This window comes from Mobula hypostoma, chromosome 5, assembly GCF_963921235.1.
Source record: "Mobula hypostoma chromosome 5, sMobHyp1.1, whole genome shotgun sequence".
NCBI lineage: Eukaryota > Metazoa > Chordata > Chondrichthyes > Myliobatiformes > Myliobatidae > Mobula > Mobula hypostoma.
In genome coordinates, this window is record NC_086101.1 from 129,582,686 (window position 1) to 129,606,433 (window position 23,748).

The 23,748-nt window shown below is 40.2% G+C and overlaps 1 protein-coding gene across 2 annotated transcripts in view; it reads left to right on the top strand.

Annotated features, from left to right (window-relative positions):
* The window catches only part of lingo2 (leucine rich repeat and Ig domain containing 2), a 798,988-nt gene extending 784,363 nt beyond the window's left edge, over positions 1 to 14,625 (top strand). For both annotated transcript variants that reach the window (XM_063047646.1, XM_063047647.1), the window contains one exon: positions 12,281 to 14,625. In XM_063047646.1, coding sequence (XP_062903716.1) covers positions 12,281 to 14,134 — 1,854 coding nt within the window. In that variant the 3' untranslated portion in view covers positions 14,135 to 14,625. The remainder of the gene's footprint in view (positions 1 to 12,280) is intronic.
* The last annotated feature ends 9,123 nt before the right edge of the window (positions 14,626 to 23,748 follow it).

Below are 23,748 nucleotides of genomic sequence, written 5' to 3' on the forward strand. Positions count from 1 at the left end.
AGAAGCAATTATCTACCAGCCATAAAACATACATAAATATTTGCAGGAGATATTATGGAAGTGACCTTCTTGAATGTAAGTAATAAATCACAACCTGTATGCTCAGCTACTATTTTGTAGCTCCGCGAACATGGCAGCATAAAGTATGGAGCAAGCCAGCTTTCTCCTTGAGCCTGTTCCATATTCACTGAGAATCTACTTCATATACCTGTAAATGTATTTGCCATGTATACAATAACATCATGTGCAATGTCTTCATTAATAGATCACCATACATTACTGCGTCCCCAGAAGGGTTGTACATGTTCAGTTTTCAGGTTCCTGCTTCAGGTTGCATTTTAGTCGATGTTATTGTCACAAAGTAGGTGCGCCACTTAATTCTGCTGTACAACAGGATCACAGTATATGGGCATATACAGATACAAAGAACAGACCATGTCCATGTATAAGAATATACAAAGGTATATATATATATATATGGTGCAGCACAGAGGCGTAGTGGTTAGCACAAGATTTTACAGTACCAGCCACCCGGGCTCGATTCTCACCACTGCTGGTAAGGAGTTTGTACATTCTCCCCATGATTGCATGGGTTTCCTTTAGATGCCCTGGCTTCCTCCCACAATCCTGAGTCATTCGGGTTGGTAGGTTAATTAGGCATTGTAAATTTTCCTATGATTAGGCAAGGATTAAATCTGGAGATGGCTGGGCGGTGCGGCTCAAAGGGCCGGAAGGACTTATTCCATGTTGTATCTCAATAAATAAATAAATAAATAAAAGATATAACACAGCATGACAATAATATACTCCAGTCATCTCAGATTTGGAAAAAGAACCACTGAACATCTTCTAACTAGCATAACTCAAGGCTGGTTGTCTGCAGTCAGCTGAAAATGTTTACAGTGTTCAGTCATTCTGTTCTGAATGATTACCTTCTCTAATTCCAGACAATGCACAATAAGAAAACAAATCTTTCCTTCTTTTCTTTCTTTTCAAATCTTTTTTATTGTTATATTATACAGGAAAAATAACATGAGTACATTGAAGTAACAACACTTACAATGCCTCAAAAAAAAATTATCTTAAAGATTGAAAAAAAAATGTGTGATAACAAAAAAACCTACTAAGCAGAAAAGTGAGAGAAAAAAAAACATTAGGTGTACAACCCTGGAGTCATGTGTCATACAAAAAGCTTCTAAAAATAAACATCAAACCACCAGCAAAAAAAGAAAATATACTAAAAAATTTACAATTAGATCGTGGAAAAATTATATCAATGAACTCAAATGATAATAACGAGTAAATGAGCCCCATCTTTTCTCAAAATCAAATAAAGGTTCAAAGGTTTGACTTCTAATTTTCTCCAAGCTAAGACATAGCATCACTTGAGAGAACGATTGTGACAAAGTGGGAGCTGATGTATCCTTCCACTTCAACAAAATGGCCCTTCGAGCTATCAATGTAACAAATGCAATAACATGTTGGTCAGATACAGAAACACCATGAATAATTTGAGGAATTATTCCAAAAAGCGCAGTTAATTTATTAGGTTGTAAATTAATTTTAAGTGCTTTAGAAATTGTTGAAAAAACTGACTTCCAGAGCTGTTCCAATATAGAACAAGACCAAAACATATGTGTCACTGTAGTTATCTCAGTTTTACATCTATCACAATGACTATCAACATTAGAAAAGATTTTAGAAAGTCTCTCCTTTGTCAAATGATAACGATGGACAATTTTAAATTGAATCAATGAATGGACAAATCTTTCATTCATTGGTTTCGCTCTCTCACTGCTCTCGATGAATTCAGTCACATGAATATTTTTTTCACTAGAAGATCTGTTACCAAATCAAAAAAAAAATCTGAGGAGGATGTTATTCAGAGGTGTTCACACTGACAATATACTCGGATTGAAATCTTCACGTCAGTCACTATTTTCTTCTTTATTCTACAAGTGGTCAATTGTTAAGTTTTTGTCCCCTGGTTCAATGTTGGTTGGTCTTTGATGTACATCATGATATTCTCTAACTCTAGTCAAAAGACTAGCATAAAGGTATATACTTAGCATTTCCAGGATCTGTTGTGGGTCGTTTACTCTAAATTTAATCTCATTATTTTGCACTTGTGCCTATACGAAACACTGTTAATAAAGGCAGCAAAGCTCAAAAGAGATGATAAATGCAAGAGCTGACTAAGCCTCAAAATTTCTGATTGTAAGATAAATTAACTATATATTTTTAACGATGAAAGTCTGTAATTAAATTCAACCAATGATAAAGGGTTATCAATGATAACCAATGATAATTCAGTTGTCTAAATTTCTAGCAACACTATGATAGGGAATAAAAGTGGAATGCAAGTTCAATAAATTTGCTAACTTTAGCTTGTACCAATAAAAATAAAGATTACAAATGCACTGAACCCATTTGACTCACTGATATGCTTCAGGGAAAAGAACTTTCCAACCTTTTCACGCTCTACTCTACTTTGAATCTTATGCACTGCTCTGTGCTTAATCCTTACTGCCCTAAGGGAAAGTAAGGATGAACTATAAATGTTGCTTTGTCAGGCACAAATTTTTTTTTAAATGATTTATTACTGAGCACTGCAGAACAATTGCAATGTTTCTATGTCCCCCTGGCTATCGTGTCTGGCATTTGAGCAAGGTCACTATGAATGGAGCAGTACTGGAACAACTAACAAAAAAAACTAAAAGACATTACTTTGTTGTCAGTCTGTTAACATTACAGGTTGAACACCCCTTAACTGAAAAGCTTGGGGCTGGAAATTTTTGGATTTTGGATTTTTTTCTGATTTTGGAATATTTGCATCTATACATTGAGATACATTGGGGATGGGACCCAAGTCTAAACATGAAATCTATTTACATTACACATACAGCTTATACATACACCTTAAGATAGTTTTATATCATATTTCTTAATAATTTTGAACATGAACAATAATGTTTACATTGAATAATCAAAAAGCTCAGTTTTCACTACCTCAGCTGCATAAGTGGAAAGACAGTGGCTGATTGGCATTACCATCATTCCTGGCTCTGAATTTATGTCAGCAGTCTTTTTGTTACATACAAACTGATGCAGCTGTTCAGTGTGTTAGACTTTTGCTGGGAACAATCTTGGCAAACTCATCAATGAACTTTTCTGCTGCTTCATCACCACAGATCTTTAATAAACATTAATGCCATGCCTTTCCTTAACTTTCTGCAGCCAGTCTGCTGAATATTCACAATTATTTTCAATTTTCAGCTTGTCATGATAGACCTTTGCTTGTTTCATGATCAGCATACCATTAAGTGGCATATGGTCACTCTGATGCTGATGAATCTACTCTTTCAATACACAATCGATATCTTCATTTTCGCTTTATGCAGTGCTTTTCTATTTTTCATTAACTTATGTTCATTACATATGTAAGGTCACTTCTCAGAACTGTCTGGGGAGCACAGACACATGTTCATTACTTGGGAACCTTCCCAGTGCCATTTGTAATATTATGTCAGTGCTTTAAAAAATTCTGATTTTGAAGGCTTTCAGATTTTGGAATTTCAGATAAGAGATGCTGAACCTGTAGTTTAATTTAGCAAACTATTTTTCATGCATCTTCTGTTCAATTTATTTTGCTTTTACATTAATTAATTTTCTGTAATACACTTAACTTCGCTTTTATCCTGAAATGTGTCTCTCAGTGTATTGTGTTTTATTCAGTTCTGGTGGAGCTGTGTTGTTGTGTGATCAAGTCAAGAGATGAAGTTGATCCTGGGCAAGATAACCTTTAAAGATTATAAATTTCAAATCAGGAGCAACAAAAGGACTTCAATGGAAGCTCAACTTTGTTACAAATCGTGTGAATAATATCCCAAACCGATTCCACATAAAAGTACAATGTCCAAATCAAAAATAGCTTTGATTTTTTTGTGTTTATTCACACTTTTATCAAACTAACATTATTCAAAACACTAAGGCACTTAGCTCATTATAGCCCTAAATTTATACCTCATGCTCAGCGATATTATTCAGTTGACAATCAGTCCAGGCTTGTTATTTTTGAAGCAACTGACAGAGTTTGAAGTAGGGGGCACGGCTGCATGATAAATTAGTTTCTATTTAAGACTAGGAATCGGGAGAATGTCTTTTCTCGGAGAGTAGTGAATCAAGGATGTTGAGTCATCAAGAGCATTCAAGACTGAGATAGATTTTGAATGTTCAGAAAAACAACAGTAATGGGCAACAAGCACCAAGTGTGGTTCCCACCACTGCTTACAGCAGCTAAAATTATATGGAATCATAGAGCAAACAGAAACAAGCTCCTGCTTCTTATTAAATATTTTGACATTGACTCCTGATCAATGCTTAATTACAGGAATAGCAGCTAAGTTTCAGGACCATGTTACAATGGAAGCTTGAATTTAAATTCAAGAAATAGCATCAAAACACTTGACATAAAATTAGAAAAAATACTGAGCAGGTCAGGCAGCATTTGCGGACAGAGAAACAGGTTGATCATCTTTCTTATATCAATAGATTCATATTGGCCCAATTTGCCCATGCTGATTATGGTGCCATCTGAGCACATTTTGTGCATATTTTCGAAACATTCCCATGCACATATTTATCCGAATATCTTTTCAATATTGTTATTGTACCTGTTTCAGTCAATCTCTCAGGCAGCTCCATCCATATACGCATGGCTGCCTGTATGCTAAAGTTGCTCCTGAGACCCAGGTTAAATCTTATAACCATATAACCATGTAACAATTACAGCACGGAAACAGGCCATCTCGGCCCTTCTAGTCCACGCCGAACTCTTACTTTCACCTAGTCCCACCGACCTGCACTCAGCCCATAACCCTCCATTCCTTTCCTGTCCATATAGCTGTCCAGTTTAACTTTAAACAACATCAAAACTGCCTCAACCACTTCTGCTGGAAGCTCGTTCCACACAACCACCACGCTCTGAGTAAGGAAGTTCCCCCTCATGTTACCCCTTAACTTTTGCTCTTTAACTCTCAACTCATGTCCTCTTGTTTGAATCTCCCCCACTCTCAATGGAAAAAGTCTATCCACGTCAACTCTATCTATCCTTCTCATAATTTTAAATACCTCTATCAAGTCCTCCCTCAATCTTCTACACTCCAAAGAATAAAGACCCAACTTAGACAATAGACAATAGGTACAGGAGTAGACCATTCGGCCCTTCGAGCCAGCACTGCCATTCACTGTGATCATGGCTGATCATCCACAATCAGTATCCAGTTCCTGCCTTATACCCATAACCTTTGATTCCACTATCTTTAAGAGCTCTATCCATTTCTTTCTTGAAAGCATCCAGAGACTTGGCCTCCACAGCATTCTGGGGCAGAGCATTCCATATACCCACCACTCTCTGGGTGAAAAAGTTTTTCCTCAACTCCGTTCTAAATGGCCTACCCCTTATTCTTAAACTGTGGCCTCTGTTTCTGGACTCACCCATCAACGGGAACATGCTTCCTGCCTCCAGCGTGTCCAATCCCTTAATAATCTTATATGTTTCAATAAGATCCCCTCTTAGCCTTCTAAATTCCAGAGTATACAAGCCCAGTTGCTCCAATCTTTCGACATATGACAGTCCCGCCATCCCGGGAATTAACCTTGTGAACCTACGCTGCACTCCCTCAATAGCAAGAATGTCCTTCCTCAAATTTGGAGACCAAAACTGCACACAGTACTCCAGGTGTGGTCTCACCAGGGCCTTGTACAGCTGCAGAAGGATCTCTTTGCTCTTGTACTCAATTCCCCTTGATATGAAGGCCAGCATGCCATTAGCTTTCTTCACAGCCTGCTGTACTTACCTGCTTGCTTTCAGTGACTGATGTTCAACCCTTCTCTGTAACTTAGGTGATGAAACCCAGGTAACATTCTAGTAAACCTTCTCTGTGCTCCGTCTATTTTGTTGACATCTCTCCTATAATTTAGTGACCAAAACTGTACACAATACTCCAAATTTGGCCTCACCAATGCCTTGTACAATTTTAACATTACATCTTACATAAACCCATGCCCTCTAATATTTTGTTTATCTTCCTTGAGAAAAAGACTATGTGTGTTCACTATGTCTCTGCTTTTCATGATTTTATACAACTCCAGAAGTTAGAAATATAGAAACATAGAAAACCTACAGCCCAATACAGGCCCTTCGGCCCACAAAGCTGTGCCGAACATATCCTTACCTGAGAAATTACCTAGGGTTACCTATAGCCCACTATTTTTCTGAGCTCCATATACCTGTCCAAGAGTCACTTAAAAGAACCTATCGTATCCACCTCCACTACCATCACTGGCAGCCCATTCCACGCACTCACCATTCTCTGTGTAAAAAACTTACCCCTGACATCTCCTCTGTACCTACTTCCAAGAACCTTAAAACTGTGCCCTCTTGTGCTAGCCATTTCAGTCCTGGAAAAAAGCCTCGGACTATCCACATGATCAATGCTTCTCATCATCTTGTACACCTCTGTCAGGTCACCTCTCATCCTTCATCGCTCCAAGGAAAAAAGGCCAAGTTCACCCAACCTATTCTCATAAGGCATGCTCCCCAATCCAGGCAACATCCTTGTAAATCTCCTCTGCACCCTTTCTATAGTTTCCACATCCTTCCGATAGTGAGGCGACCAGAACTGAGTACAATACTCCAAGTGGGGTCTGACCAGGGTCCTATATAGCTGTAACATTACCTCCCAGCTCTTCAAGTCAATCCCACAATTGATGAAGGCCAATGCACCGTATGCTTTCTTAACTACAGAGTCAACCTGCACAGCAGCTTTGAGTGTCCTATGGATTTGGATCCCAAGATCCCTCTGATCCTCCACACTGCCAATAGTCTGACCATTAATACTATATTAATACTATTTCTCCTACCAAAATGAACCACCTCATACTTATCTGGGTTGAACTCCATCTGCCACTTCTCAGTCTAGTTTTGCATCCTATCAATCTCCCGCTGTAACCTCTGACAGCCCTGCACACTATCCACAACACCTCCAACGTTTGTGTCATCAGCAAATTTACTAACCCATCCCTCCACTTCTTCATCCAGAACATTTATGAAAATTACAAAGAGTAGGGGCCCCAGAACAGATCACTGAGGCATAGCACTGGTGACTAACCTCCATGCAGAATATGACCTGTCTACAACCACTCTTTGCCTTCTGTCGGCAAGCCAGTTCTGGATCCACAAAGCAATGTCCCCTTGGATCCCATGCCTCCTTACTTTCTCAGTAAGCCTTGCATGGGGTACCTTGTCAAATGCCTTGCTGATATCCATATACACTACATCTACTGTTCTACCTTCATCAATGTGTTTAGTCACATCCTCAAAAAATTCAATCAGGCTCGTAAGGCACAACCTGCCTTTGACAAAGCCATGCTGACTATTCCTAATCATATTATACCTCCTGCCTCTCAGGATCTACTCCAATAACTTACCAACCACTGAAGTAAGACTCACTGGTCTATAGTTTCCTCGACTATTTCTACTCCCATTCTTGAATAATAGAAGAATATCCGCAACCCTACAATCCTCCGGAACCTCTCCCGTCTCCATTGATGATGCAAAGATCATCATCAGAGGCACAGCAATCTCCTCCCTCGCCTCCCACAATAGCCTGGGGTACATCTCATCCAGTCCCTTTCATAAGCTCTTCTTTTCTTCTTGACTAGATTTACAACAGCCTTTGTGCACCATCCTTTCACTTTCTCAATGGAACGTACCTGTGCAGAACTCCACTCAAATATCCCATGAACATTTGCCACATTTCTTCCATACATTTCCCTTAGAACATCTGTTCCCAATTTATGCTCCCAAGCTCCAGCCTGATAGCCACATATTTCCCCTTACTCCAATTAATTATTTCCTAACTTGTCTGTTCCTATCCCTGTCCAATGCTCTGGTAAAGGAGATAGAATTGTGATCACTATCTCCAAAATGCTCTCCCACTGAGAGATCTGACCAGGTTCATTTCCCAATGCCAGATCAAGTACAGCCTCTCCTCTTGTAGACTTATCTACATCTTGTGTCAAGAAACCTTTTTGAACACACCTAACAAATTCCACCCCAGCTAAACCCCTTGTTCTAGGGACATGCCAATCGATATTTGGGAAATTAAAATCTCCCACCACAACAACCCTGTTATTATTACACCTTTACAGAATCTGTCTCCCTATCTGCTCCTTGATGTCCCTGTTACCTTTGGGTGGTCTTTGAAAAACACCCAGTAGAGTTATTGACCACTTCCTGTTCCTAATTTCCACCCACAGAGACTCCGTAGACAATCTCTCCATGTCTTCCTCCTTTTCAGCAGCCATGACAATATCTCCGATCAACAGTGCCACGCCCCCACCTCTTTTGCCTCCCTCCCTGTCCTTTCTGAAATATCTAAAGCCTGGCACTCGAAGTAACCATTCCTGTCCCTGAGCCATCCAAGTCTCTGTTAAGAGGATGGTCACCAGTGGTGTGCTTCAGGGATCTGTTCTGTGACCTGTCCTCTTTGTGATTCTTATAAATGACCAGGATGAAGAAGTAGAAGGGTGGGTTAGTAAGTTCACTGATGACTCAAATGTTGTGGGTGTTGTGGATAGTCTGGAGGGTTGTCAGAGCTTACAGTGCGACATTGATAGGATGCAGAACAGGGCTGGGAAGTGGTAGATGCAGTTCAACCCAGATAAGTGTAAAGTTGTTCATTGTGGTAGGTCAAATTTGAAGACAGAATGTGGTATTAATGGTAAGACCCTTGGCGGTGTGATGAATCAGAGGTATATTGGGGTTCATGTCCATAGGACACTCAAAGCTGCTGCGCACGTAGACCGTGTTGTTAATAAGGCATATAGTGTGTTGGCATTCATCAACCATTCAAAAGTTGTGAGGTAATGTTACAGCTATATAAGACCTTGTTCAGACCCCAATTGGAGTATTGTGTTCAGTTCTGGTCACCTCACTACAGGAAAGATGTGGGTATTAATGAGAGAGTTAAGAGGAGATTTACAGGTATGTTGTCAGGATTGGAAAGCGTGCCTTATGAAAATAGGCTGAGTGAACTTGAGTGGCGATGGAGGATGAGAGGTGACCTGATAGAGGTATATAAGATAATGAGAGGCATTGATCATGTGGATAGGCAGAAGCTTTCCCTTGGGGCTCTAATGGCTAACACAAGGGGGCATAGTTTTAAGGTGCTTGGAATTAGGTACCGAGGGGATATCAGGGGTATGTTTTTCACACAGAGAGTGGTGGATGTATGGAACGCACTGCCAGTGATAATGGTGGAGGCGGATACAATGGGGTCTTTTAAGAGACTCTTGGATAGTTACGTGGCACTTAGAAAAATAAAGGGCAATGCGGTAGGGTAATTCTAGGCAGTTTCTAGAGTAGGTTACATGGTCGGCATAACATTGTGGGCCGAAAGGCCTGTAATGTGCTGTAAATTTCCACGTTCTATTTACTATCCTTTACTGGTCTGCCTTGATATACTGTAGTCTGGACCAACTGATATGGATGACTCTTAACAACCTCCTCAGTTCAGGGGCGATTAGGGATGAACTGAGGTGCTGCCCAGGTCCGTAATCTATAAATGAATGTTTTAATGCTGCCTGACTTGCTAAATTCCTCTAGCATTTTATGTGTGACGCTCAAGATTTCCAGTGTCTGCAGAATCTCTTGCACTTAATGAGCTAGCCCGGGCCCAGTAGTATTCATTTTGTATTCTGCCTTTTGTATCCACGTTTCACCAGTTTCTATGTATTCGATTAACATTAGATGAGAAAATGTTCTAAATTGTTAAGATTTTTTATCCCGACTCAATGTCTATCTAGTTTCCTCTTTAATATACTTAATGACTCAGCACTCATAACTGTCTGGTGTGTAAAAAGAATCCCAAAGATTCACAACTTTATGAGAAAAAAATCCCTCCTTGTATTAGACTTAAATAGACACCACTTATCATGAATTATTAAGCTATTTTTTAAGCTAGTTCATTTCTCAAGACAGTATGTTAGATCATTGGGGCAAATCAATGAATTGAAATGCAGAGAGCCCTGTCTGGGCAAGGACAACTCACTACTACTCTACTTTTATTTCTAGTCCAAGGTTGGATGTGATGTGGCAGTTAATGGTGTTGTCTCATAGCTCTATGGGAGCAGATTCACTTCAGAATCAGATTTAACATCAGCAGCATATGTCATGAAATTTGTTGTCTTTGTGTCAGCAGGACAATGCAATGCATAATAATAGGAAAAAAACTGTGAATTATGGTAAGTATATACCTATATTAAATAGTTAAGTTGAATATGTAGTGCAAAAATAGAAATAAAAAAGTAGTGAGGCAGTGCTCATAGGTTTAATGTCCGTTCAAAATTGGATGGTAGGGGGAAAGTAGCTGTTTCTGAATCACTGAGTGTACGTCTTCAGGCTTCTGTACCCCCTCTCTGGGTAGCAAGGAGAACAAAGCATTGTCCTGAGAGATAGGGGTCCTTAATGATGGAAGCTGCCTTCTTGAGGCACCGTTCCATAACGACGTTCCGGATACCGGGGAGACTAGTACCCATGATGGAGCTGACTGAGTTTACAGTTCCCTGCAGCTTACAGTGATCCTTTGCAGTCACTGTCCCCCCAGACTAGACACTGATCCAGCCAGTCAAGATGCTCTCCACAGTACATCTGTGGAAATTTTTGAGTGTTCTTGCTGACATGCAAAATCTTCTCAAACGCCTGATTAAATATAATCACTATCATGCCTTCCTTGTAGCTGCTTCAATATACATCAAAGTTGCTGGTGAACGCAGCAGGCCAAGCAGCATCTATAGGAAGAGGCGCAGTCGACGTTTCAGGCCGAGACCCTTCGTCAGGACTAACGAAGGGTCCTGACATTAGTCCTGACGAAGGGTCTCGGCCTGAAACGTCGACTGCGCCTCTTCCTATAGATGCTGCTTGGCCTGCTGCGTTCACCAGCAACTTTGATGTATGTTGCTTGAATTTCCAGCATCTGCAGAATTCCTGTTGTTTAGCTGCTTCAATATGTTGGGTCCAGGTTAGATCCTTGGTGTTAACTGGCTCTCTTCTGTGTTGTAAAAATCCCTGATTCTATTACACTCTTGAGGGAGGGTACCAGAGAGTTGCCACAAATGGTGCTACTGCCTCACAGCTAAAGTAACTTGGGTTCAATCCTGATCTTGGATACTTTCTGTGTGGACGTTGCATATTCCCAGTGTTACCATGTGAACTGACAAATGGGTTTCCACAAAGTTCCCATTTACACTACCTGCCCCTCACATCCCAGATATAGCCTATAGATTAGTTAGCTGATATATAAAGTCCCACTTACTATAGGCTAGAGGCAAAAAGAATCAAAAAGATGATGAGCATATGAGAGAGAGTACACTACACAGGTACAGGAAAATAAGTTATGAGGGTAATGGGATTGCTCCTTTGGGACCTGATGGATTGAAAAGTCTTTCCTTGTGTTGCGGTAAGTGTAAAGTAAGATGTCAGACAAAAAGAGACTGTTATGCTAACTGCATCTGATTTTCCTTTCAAACTGCACAACAGGTAATCCACTTCTTTTCTTCTTTCTCTGTGTCTATTGCAATCTCTGGAAGGAAAGAAAAATAGAATACACACAACTTATTTGGTTCAGAGAAAATAACTTTCTAAACAAAACATTCCATCAACAGTTAGGTAGTATGTCAGGAAACCATAGAGAGAGCTGCTTCCACCATGAAAAAAACATTGAAAGTTTTATACTTTTTAAGCTACACTAGTAAACCAAAGTGGGTCAGAGCTATTAATTTAATAGTTTTACGGCAAAAGTCAAAGCTTTACCATGGCAACAAGTGGATTTGGGCTGACTTGTATTTCTGTACCTTCTGAAGCTATTAAGTTTAGTTCTTCCTAGTGTTAAGACAGAAGAAGTGTACATTCAGGTGATAAAAGGACCCATTCCCAATTAAAAAGGGAGTTTCATTGTCATAATCCTGGCAGCTACCTTTGTGCTTGGGGAGAGGGAGTCACAGTTCATAGAAAGAGGCAGCTTAACCTTATAAATCCTTGGGGTTGTTAAATACTCACACAGCTGATGGAAGAGGTTAATCCTAATGAATCATTAGTACAACTAATAGAGACACAAATTGGCACTGTACCCTAACTGCATAATGATGATTCAACAAAGCTGTGATTTATGCTATGTGCCTAAAGCTGCATGTTTTCTTTTGTCTCCCTCTGTTGCAGGCCCTTGACAGAATGGTGGACTGCTTCAGCAAAGTCATGCTTCATGTGGCCATATCATGTTGGCAGCCGTTCCTGGGTCTGGTTCTGATCATCGTTCTCACAGGATCGACAGTGGGATGTCCGGCTCGCTGTGAATGCTCTGCCCAGAACAAGTCTGTCACCTGTCATCGGAGGCGCTTGACTGTGATCCCGGAGGGCATTCCTATTGAGACCAAAATACTGGACCTGAGCAAGAACAAGCTAAAGACAATCAATCCAGATGAGTTTGCATCCTACACCCTGTTGGAAGTAATCGACATTAGTGAGAATATCATTTCATCCTTAGAACCTGGTTCCTTTAGTAATCTTTTTAACTTGCGCTCGCTACGCCTGAAGAGCAACCGACTAAAGTTGATACCCCTCGGTGTTTTTTCTGGCTTGTCTAACTTGACACAGCTGGACATCAGTGACAATAAAATTGTTATTTTGCTGGACTACACATTCCAGGATCTGCATAACTTAAAGTCTCTGGAGATAGGGGACAATGACCTGGTGTACATCTCCCACCGAGCTTTCAGTGGCTTGCTAGCATTACAGCAGCTGACACTGGAGAAGTGTAACCTCACTGCAGTGCCCACTGAAGCCCTGTCTCACCTCCACAACCTGGTCCGCCTCCGGCTCTGCCACTTACACATCAATGCCATCCACGCCTATGCCTTCAAGAAGCTGTTCAGGCTGAAGCACCTGGAGATCAGTCACTGGCCACTGCTGGACACACTGCCTGCCAACAGCTTGCATGGTCTTAATCTCACTTCCCTGTCTATCACCAACACCAACCTCTCTGCTGTGCCCTATGTTGCCTTCAGGCACTTGGTTCACCTCGTACATCTTAATCTGTCCTTCAACCCCATCAGTGTGGTCGAAGCAGGCATGCTCCAGGACCTAACACGCCTTCAGGAAATGCATATGGTCCATGCTCAGCTGATGACTATCGAAGCCCGTGCCTTCAAGGGGCTGCAAGTCCTGCGGGTATTGAATTTGTCGCACAATCTGCTGGACACTCTGGAGGAGAGCACCTTTCAGAGCACCAGGAACCTACAGGTGTTGTGCATAGACCACAACCCGCTGGCGTGTGACTGCCGGCTGCTCTGGATTCTGCAAAGGAGGAAGATGCTGAGGTTCTCAGGAGAGCCTCCAACATGTGCATCGCCAGAGAGCCTGAGGGGGAAGCAGTTCTCAGATTTCAACAATCTATACCTCCCCAGCTATTTCACCTGTCAAAGACCCCAAATACGAGACAAGGAGCCACAGAATTTGATGGTAGAGGAGGGTCAGACAGCTCAGTTCATGTGCCAAGCCGACGGTGACCCACTACCGGTTATTTCCTGGCAATCCCCACGCAGGAGACTGATCACCTTCAAGTCAAATGGTAGGGTGACTGTCCAGGGAGATGGCACCCTGAAGTTCCGCTCCACCCAGTTTCTGGACAGCGGAGTCTACCTTTGCATTGCAAGCAACGCTGCCGGGAACGACACCACCTCAGCTACGTTGCAAGTTAAGGGACTTTCCGAGCACTTGCGTGGAAACAGGACCTCTCAGTACCTGACGGAATTGAACAACACCCACTCCAATGGGACTCATGTTCCCATGACGGTGTCTCTGGACCTTAAGACAATATTAGTGTCCACGGCCATGGGCTGCTTCACCTTTCTAGGTGTGGTCTTGTTCTGCTTCCTGCTCCTCTTCGTATGGAGTCGGGGCAAGGGCAAGCACAAGAGCAACATTGATATAGAGTACATTCCTCGCAAGACCAATGGAGCCACAGTTGACAATGAGCAAGGAGGTGCACGGAGGTTCAACATGAAGATGATTTAATGCCAACAGCAAAAGGCTGTATCGTTCTGTTTTTCAAAATGAAAGATAATCTATTAGTGGCGTGTTATGGGGCTAAATCCAGACATAGCTGAAGTTCTCTGGTGTCCCAGGGAGTCAAAAACAGCTAATGGTACAAAAAGATGTGGGATGTAGTGGCCATTGGGATTCAGAGTTGCATTCATGGTGCCCATGCCTTGAATTTAAATGGAGGAATTTCCATTGAACAGTTGGGTTCCTGCACTAATGATTGCATCTCTCTAAGGACCAATCACACCCTTGAACCTCTTGGTCAAGTGAAGGAGAAAGCATTAGACATTTTATACAAAACCTTAACAGTCAGAAAGATTTGGAAGGAATAGGCCCTCACAAAGTCACCTACAGGTTTCCCATGTGAAAATAAAATGATATTAGTGAACCCCATGTCAGTGAGGATCATGGTACTATAGTACTGAGGGGATGGAGGTTAGGAATGGAAAATTATAAATGGTGTGACTGGGGACCTCCTTTTAAGAGGAAGTCATTTTTTTAAGCAATATGAATGAAGTGTTCATTGGTATACAAGACTTGCCAGCATTGGTTTGGGGCTTAAAAAGCAGTGTGGAAACATTAGCCCAAATTGTATTTGAAAAGCAAAAAAAAACTGCAGATGCTGTAAATCTCAAATAAAATCAGAAAGTGCTAGAAGTATTCATCAGATCAGGCATAATCCTTGGAGAGAAGAACAAAGTTAAACTATAGGCCAATGGGTTATAATCCCTTTGGTTGTCACAAATTTAAACAACCGGAGGCATTAACTCTGTTGCTTCATTCACAGATTCTGAATGTTTCCAGCACTTTCTGCTTTTGTTATGCCCCAAAATGTATGCTTTGTATACTTTTTAATTCATAAGGCTAACTTACAATGACAATATTTCAATGTGAGAGGTTAATTTCATTATCAAGTCAAATGCAAAATTGAAATGATTGAAAACATTTGTTTTTAAAAAAGCAGGTATTATTCATATATATGTCAATTTGTTTTCTTCATAATTTTGAGTACCAGCTGTTAGATGTAGAGACTGATTATATGCTGGAAGAGTCCAACTAGGAAGGCAACTACATATTATCAGTGTATGAATCTTGATGAATTCATAACTCTGCGAGTTTCAACCTCAAACCCCATCTCTGAAGGAATAGGTTTTCAGTTTATTTTGTATCATTGGGTAGCATCAAGTTAAGCTTGACTCCTCTCCACCTCCTATCCCCTTTCCCTATTGACAATGATCTGCCACTACTCATGCTTACATGTGAAGAATGGCCAATTGGGAAGTTTTCATTATGTCCTGCTGGCAACCTTTGGAATATATCTGAGTATGAATCAGTATCTTCGGAGAACAGGAAAGAAATATGGGAAGCATTTAAACTTCAGAAATAATGCCTATAAGTTGTCTTAACATTGAAAGCAGGCACGTGCATATTTTCCAGATTTCATACGCATTGAAGCCAAATGTCAACAAGCTTAAGGAAACAGGGTGGTTTATATTCTCCCAGATGATCCATCAGCCAAATTGTGCGCTGAATAGAAGAGTATTATGCATTCAACTCTCTTGGTATAGCAAATGTGGTATATGATTGTGAATTTCCTAAAAGCTAGCTCCTGACAATACATAAAACAGGTTTAAATTGAAAGAGATTGGAAAATTATTTACCTAACTGCAAACCAGATTGAGAAAGTCTATTTCATCCAGGTTGCAGGCAAACCCCATGTTGCATTTATTTTCCATTGGAAAACACAGGAAATAAATAAATTTACTCCTTGATAAAGTAGGCAGCATTCAATTTTTTTCAACATCCATTAATAAGCGTGTTATTCAGAATTCAAAACAAACTATCAGACTCTCCATTTAGCTCTGTTGCTGGGTTTTCATTTATCTTCCTGTGATCCATTTCATGTCATGACCCTGACAGAAAAAAATATCCTTCCAATTCTAATTGACCCAGCAATTTGGGAGGAAGTAGTCCCTCAACTGTTCAACATATTATGGAAAAAAAAAGTACTGCCTGATTTCACTTTTGAAGGAACCAGCTCCAGTTGTAACAATTTTTCTTTTCCTTGAATCCTCAAGCAAGGAAAGTTGTTTCCTTTTGCTATTATTTTTATAATTTTAAAATCCTAATTGCTTTATTGCAAATGGAAATAACCTCCTTGTAATCCATTGACATTCATATCAGATATAAATTTGAGGTGTTTCAAAAAGGATACCAAATGACAACTGAATCGTCCCTATTCAGTCTACACACTAATTATCACAGGCATGAATCCATTTCTGCATAACTTAGACATCCTTTTTTTTTAAGAATGAAAAGCTTTCATTTCTTTCAAAATGTCACGAAGTTTTTTTTTGCAGCTGAAGAGGTCGTTTAAAGTGCAACTACTGTTAATAAGGTATGTAATGGACCAGCTAATTTGCACACTGCAAGGTAAGTATTAGCTTGGGCACTGAGATATTTCCACTGCCCTCTTTTTTCACATCTGCCTTCTTTTCATTCATTAAAGCTCTGCAGCATGCAACATAGACATCCACTCAAAACATCCAGAAATATTAGTGATATTGGAAAAATTATATTAAAGATAATGCACTGTGGTTTAGCAAGCATCCTTCTGTACATTTCTTTTTTCTGTTCCCGTCAGGATCTCTGCACTGATCAGCAGAAAACCACTGCAGTGTTTAGAAATTAGTCCCTGCAATGGCCACAAAACTACAATTAGATAGGAGACCACAGAAGTTCAGGAAAATGCTAAGGATTGGAGTCACTGGTGCTGACATGCACATCACAGCATGACCACACAATGAAATGGTTCTTTGCCTCCAGTGCTGTAAGATTGCCCAATATCTCAGTTGTTTAAGAGGATAACGATCACAGCCTGTTACCCAGAATTGTTTTCACAAAAGAGGACAATTGTCTAAAGCTGCCCATTGAAAAGGATGAAAAGGTTGAAAAGGCCAGGAGATGCTGGGATTTAGACTTCCATATTCCTTTGATTACTATCTCATTGCTAATCCTTGATCAATATGCTCTTGGTTTTGTTGTGACTGCTTTCTAAGAAGTTGTGAGTGATCCTCAGCACCTCCAAGAGCGGGGAAACTGATGACATCATTTGTCTTTACCACTGGGAAAAAAACAATCACTATCGATGATGACTTCACCTGCAAGAGGTACTTCCAGCTGCAACCTCTTACAGAATGCATTAGGGCACTCGAGGTCGAGCTGGATGAACTTTGGATCATTTGGGAGACAGGGGGTGGGGAAGGGTGGTTCACTGAGAGGAGACACTGAGAGGTAGTTACACATAAGGTGCAGAACACAGGTGACAGATGACCGTCCAAAGAAGAAAAGGGGATAGGCAACCCCTTTAGGGTATCTCTGTGGCTGTTCTCCTCAATAACAAATATCTTGCTTTGGATACTATTTGGAGGTGCTGGGGAGGAGCCTAACAGGGGGAAGTCACTGCAGTCAGGTCTCTGGTGCTGAATCTAGTCGGTGACTCAGAAAGGAAGGGAGAGAAGAGGCGAATTGTGGTGATAGGAAATTGATTGGTTAGGGGAACAGAAAGGAGGTTCAAAGGATGAAAAAAAAAAATCCAGATGGTACGTTGCTTCCCAGGTGCCAGGGTCAAGAACACATCAGATGAAGTCCATAATATTCTCAAGAGTAAGAGTGAGCAGTTAGGTCATGCTCCTCATCAGTACCAATGACATAGGCAGGAAGGATGTTGATGTCCTCAAAAGTGAGTTCAGGGAGTTAGTTGGCAAGTTAAAGGACATGACCTCCAGCATGGTGGTCTTGGGATTGCTATCTGTGTTACATAGTAGTGAGCCTAGAAATGGAAAACAGTTTAATTTGTGGTTAAGGAGACAGTGTGGGAGGGAGGACTTCAGATTTTGGATCACTGGGCTCTCTTCCAGCAATGGTGGTACCTATACAGACAGAACCATTTTGCACCTGAACTGGATGGGGACTAATATCCTTGCTGGAAGTTTTGCTAGCACTGCTTTGGATGAGAACCAGAGTCCTGGGGCAGCGAGTGAAGTGTGAATAGGGAAAGAAGATGTTAATCCTACTTACAGAGATGGGAACCAAAAGGTTGAGTGTGGTGGGACTAATAATCTGAGTTGGGCCTATTTCAATCCAAGAAATATTGTAGGAAAGGCAAATGAGCATAGAGCATGGATCAGTATTGTGATATTGTAACCATTAGTCAGACTTAGTTGTGGGATTGGCAGCTTAATATTCCAGCATTACGTTGTTTTAGATGTGGTGGAGGGGAGGGGGGTATTGAAAGTGAAGGGTGACATTACTCATCAGAGAAAATATCACAACCGTGCTCAGATGGGACATATTGGAGGGCTCATCTGCTGAGACTACATGGGTGGAACTGAGGAATAAATAAGGGATGACCACATTAATGGGATTATATTGTAGATATACTAATAGTCAGTAGGATTTAGAGGAGCAAATTTTGGAGAGATTGCAGACAGTTGCAAGAAAAATAAGGCTGTGTTAGTAGGTGATTTTAACTTCCCACATATTAACTGGGACTCGGATACTGTATCCCTACTGGATAGGATGGAGCTTGTCAAGTGTGTTTCGGAAAGTTTCCTCAAACAATATATAAATGTCCCAAATAATAGGAGATACTGGATCTCGTATTAGAGGGCAAGACAGAGCAGGAGACAGAAGTATATGCGGGGGAACTCTTTGGATCTAATGATGATAAATCCTTTAGCTTCAAGTTAATTATGGAGAAGGATAGGTTTGGTCCTCAGGTTGAGAGACTAAACTGAAGAAATGCCAATTTTGATGGCATCAGAAAGGATCTGACAGGTGTGGATTGGAATAAGTTGTTTTCTGGCAGATGGAGGCCTTCAAAAGTGAAATATTGTGAGTATGGAGTCTGTATTCCTGTTAGAATAAAAGGCAAGGATAACATATTTCTGGAACCTTGGATTTTCAGGGATATTCAGGTTAGGAAGAAGTAGGAGGTGCTTACTAAATATAGGCAACAAATAACAAAAAAAGGTGCTTAATGAGTATAGGAACTGCAAGAGAACAGGGAAATTAGGCTAAAGGAAGGCGTGAGGTCATTCTGGCAGATAAGGTGATGGAGAATACAATGAGGTTTTACAGATACATTAAAAACAAAAGGATAGTAGGGGAGAAAATTGATCCATTTTAAGATCAGCATAGTTATCTATGAATGGAGCCAAAAGAGATGGGAGAGATCTTAAAAAGATTTTTTACATCTGTATTTACATTGGATGCAAATTCAGAATTTATAGAACTGTGGCAAAAGAGTAGCAAAGTTATAGACTGTATCTGGGTTACAGAAGAATTGGTGCTTACTCTCTTGAGGTAAATTAGCCTTGATAAGTCCCTAGAACCTGATAAACTGACTCCTCAGACCTTGAAAAAGGCTAGTGCAGAAATTCCAGAGACCCTGGCAGAGATATTTAAAATGGACTTAGCTATGGGTGGAATGTCAGAAGACTGGAGGATAGCTAATGTTGTTCTGGTTTTCATAAAAGACTCAAAGAATAAGCTGGGAAATTATAAGCCAGTAAGCCTGATGCCCTTAGTGGGTAAATTATTGCAAGATATTCTAAGAGACTGTATACATATAAGTGTTCAGATAGACAGGGTCTTATTGGGGATATTCAACATGGCTTTGTGCGTGGTAGGTCATGTCTAACCAATCTTTTAGATTTTTTCAAGAGTTTATCAGGAATTTTTTTGAAGGAAAGGCAATGGGTGTTATCTAGGTGGACTTTAGCAAGGCCTTTAACAAAGTCTCGCATGGGAGGCTGGAGCAGAATGTTTGGTGCAGAATGGACTACAAGCGAGGCTATCAAAGCTTGCAGCAGGATCTGGACCAGCAGGTAAAATGGACTGGAAAATGACGGACGAAATTTAATGCAATCAAGTGTGAGGTATTGCACTTTGGGAGGACAAACCGGCGTAGAACTTACATGGTGAATGGTAGGGCACTCTGGAATGCAGTACAGCAAAGGGATCTGGGAATACAAATCCATAATTCCTTAAAAGCAGTGTCACAGTTAGATTGTGTCATAAAGGGAGACTTTGGCATATTGGCCTTCATAAATGACAGTGTTAAGTACAGGAGTTGGATGTTATGTAGAATATGGTGAGGCAAAATTTGGAATATTGTGTGCAGTTCTGGTCGCTAACCTGCAGGAAATAAATGAATAAGATGAAAAGAGTGCAGAAAAAAACGGCAAGGATGTTGCCAGAACTTGCGGACCCGAGTTTTAGAGAAAGGTTAAATAGATTAGGAGAATGAGGAAAAATAGAGTGAAATTTGATAGAGGTTATGAGGGGTATAGCTAGGGTAAATGTAGGCAGGTTTTTTCCACTGTGATTGGGTGAGACTAGAAGTAGAGTTCATAGATTAAGGGTGAAAGGTGAAATATTAAGGGAAACCTGAGGGAGAACTTCTTCACTCAGAGGGTGGTGAAACTTTGTAATGGGCTGCCAGCAGAAGTTGTGGATACAAGTTTGATTTCAAAACTTAAGAGAAATACATGGATAAATACATGGATTGGAGGGGTATGAAGGGCTATAGTCTAGGTGCAGTTTGATGGGCTAGGGAGAATAACAGTCTGGCACAGTCCAGCTAGGTCAAAGGACCTGTTCTATGACTCTATGCCTTATGGTCTTATGGTCTCAAAGTTTTATCTGAGAACAAAACAAATACATTGCAGAGATTGAGATCAATATATTATGTATTTAATGTGTCAGTAACATTCCAACATTCCAACAGTTTTAAGATATTGACAGGCTATCTTAGAATTTTATAACATCTGAAGGCACTTCCAGATTATGGGTCAGGGTTCAAAAATATCCAGCTACAGTAAACTGTAGGAAGCTTTCAAGCCACATTGATCCTCTCACTAGTGAACAGGTTTCAAAACAGTGTTCACTGGCTGTAAGACACTAGAACTCATAGGAAGTCATCACAAAATTGGAAGACTTCCTTGCCTGTATTTAATTTCATGAACCATCACCCATTTTAGTCATTATGTTATGCTCAATCAGCCCAAACGCCCAACAGGGAATAACTCCGAGCACAATCTAGATCCATCTCACCATTCCATTATAAACAAATCTTATCAAGATAGGTTTGTAAAATCTACATTTACTTGCCATTTGTAGTTCCTGTTACTCCTGTACTTTTTCTATCTGAGTCACCTTCCAGAAGGAATCAACATAAGTTTTTTGATCCATGTCCCATTGTAGGTTGTATGAATGTTGTGCTCCTGAGAGGAGTTAAAATATCATAATAATTAAGTAATTATTAAAATATCATAATAATGAAGTAAGAGTACTTCAGATGGAAAATGAAACTCCCATTGATGATCAGAGGCCCACATTATTTTTTGGTTAATTTATTTATTAATTTGTCAAGGGATTATTCCAGTCGTACCAAAAAATACATGTGGATTTATTTTGCAGGTTGATCTTTGGCCATGTTTGAGCTGTTACAGTAAAATAGATTATCTTCACTGAAAATATTGCAAGTTGCTGACAAAATATGGATAAAGCACATTAGATGTGCTCTTATTTTACAAAGTTGTCTAAGATTTAGGATGCCTGTTAATGGTTGTGTGATGAAATCATATTTCATATTGCTATGAAATTAATCCACATATCAAGATTCAGTACGTGTCATGTTAGGAGCCCAACTCTCCAGTGGGATGTTCCAAAGCACAGTCAACCCCTATGACTTGATTCAATTTAGATTACATTATTCCTACATCCATTCAATTGTTACAATGTTTATACTCTCACTATCTTCAAAATATGAGCTAGATGAGATTATTACAAAAGAGTTGGAGTGTAATGAAGATATCATACCATGCTGAAGCCAGACCAAACTTGTTTATATCTTTTTCAGGGGACCACACAGTGACAGGGTTTCTTCTACATGAACAATTGAATAAAAATCACATTACTATGGTGCTATTTACAACCTCTAGTGTATTTTTCAGGTGCACTCTGCAATGAGTAGAATACCACTGCCAGTCTATCGACAGGATGTTCCCACAAAAGGCAATGAGATAGTAATAAACAGATCACTGAAGTGTCAGCCAAGATTATTTGTGTATAAGACCTTGGAGTGGGATTTAAAACCAACAATCTAATGACTCAAAGGAAGGGCATTGCCATGACATAGCCATGGGGGGCCTATATACTGTAAACTTGTAAACCATGTTCTATAAATATGATATCAGTGAGAGTAAAGCACCATTCTCTATTTGATATTTTATATTTCTTATGATAACAGACTAACTAACTGATTATATTTGTTCTAACAGTGGTGACATTTATAATTTAAGATGTTCAACAAAATATTTCCATAATTCATGGAACTTAAAATATGGGAAATGGTTGCTTAATTCCAATAGAAATATTTGAAGACCTCGAAAACATGTTAAGGAGATGGATTTGAAGGAACCGTGTAAAGCAGTAGACAGTAAGTAAGAAAGCAAGTGTCCTGATGTGGTTGAAAAAGGCTGTTGGAATGCTCTGTCCAAATGAAATGTGAAAGGAAAAGGCCGCAGTCAGATATTCAGAGTTTGAATGGGAATCACAGGGGAGTTGTTGATCAAACTGAAACATTTGGAGAGGAGAAGAGCAAGTCAATAAACAAGACTTAGTGTGAGCCAAGATGTGATAGCTGGAGGATGATAAGGAATACTATTATCCCTGTGCTCCCAGGTTAACATTGACTAGGAATGCCTCATATTTACACACATTTTTCTAATATTCAAAGTCCATTTCTGGCCTGCTCCTTGACATTATAACTGGTCCAAAAATTTTAACTACTTCCATGTATCCATTCATCACAACCCCACCTCCCCCGCCCCCCCCCCCGCAACCTCTCACAGCCACTGACAGCCATGCCATGAGCAGCACAGGTCCCTTCCAGAGTTCCCTCCTTACACCCGTCTTGTTCTTCATCACAATCGCTGCTTTACGAATACCTTAGTAACCTGATTCATCTGACTGAGTTTTTAGGCACACTTCATAACATAACAACACACATAAAAGTTGCTGGTGAACGCAGCAGGCCAGGCAGCATCTATTGGAAGAGGTACAGTCGACGTAACATATCCTTATGAAACTAATGACGAAACTTCAATTTGATAGCACTGCTAAGAAAACTTGAAGGACATTTGGCCATGTTAAAGATCCCCCAAATTTCAAGCTCCTTTATTACTTTTTGGTACTGGGTTTACTTCTCATTCAATTAAACATGCCTTGCAATAAAATCAGAAAGGCAGTTGCTGTTTCAGTGAGGTACCATGATCGTTGTCATTCTGAATTCTGACTAAATGTTTTACCTTTTATGGGTGCAAGGGCTAGGAATTTGCTTAAGAATACCCATCATTATTTTGACCTTCCCAAAGTGCCAAACCTAGTCAAGGGTTTTGAAATCCACTAATTTGTCTAGAACTACTAATCCATGTCATTAGTCATGAACTAATAAGGTATCTGGATTTTCTTGGGGTATCACACAGAGAAGAAAATTTATATATACTTTTTTAAAAACG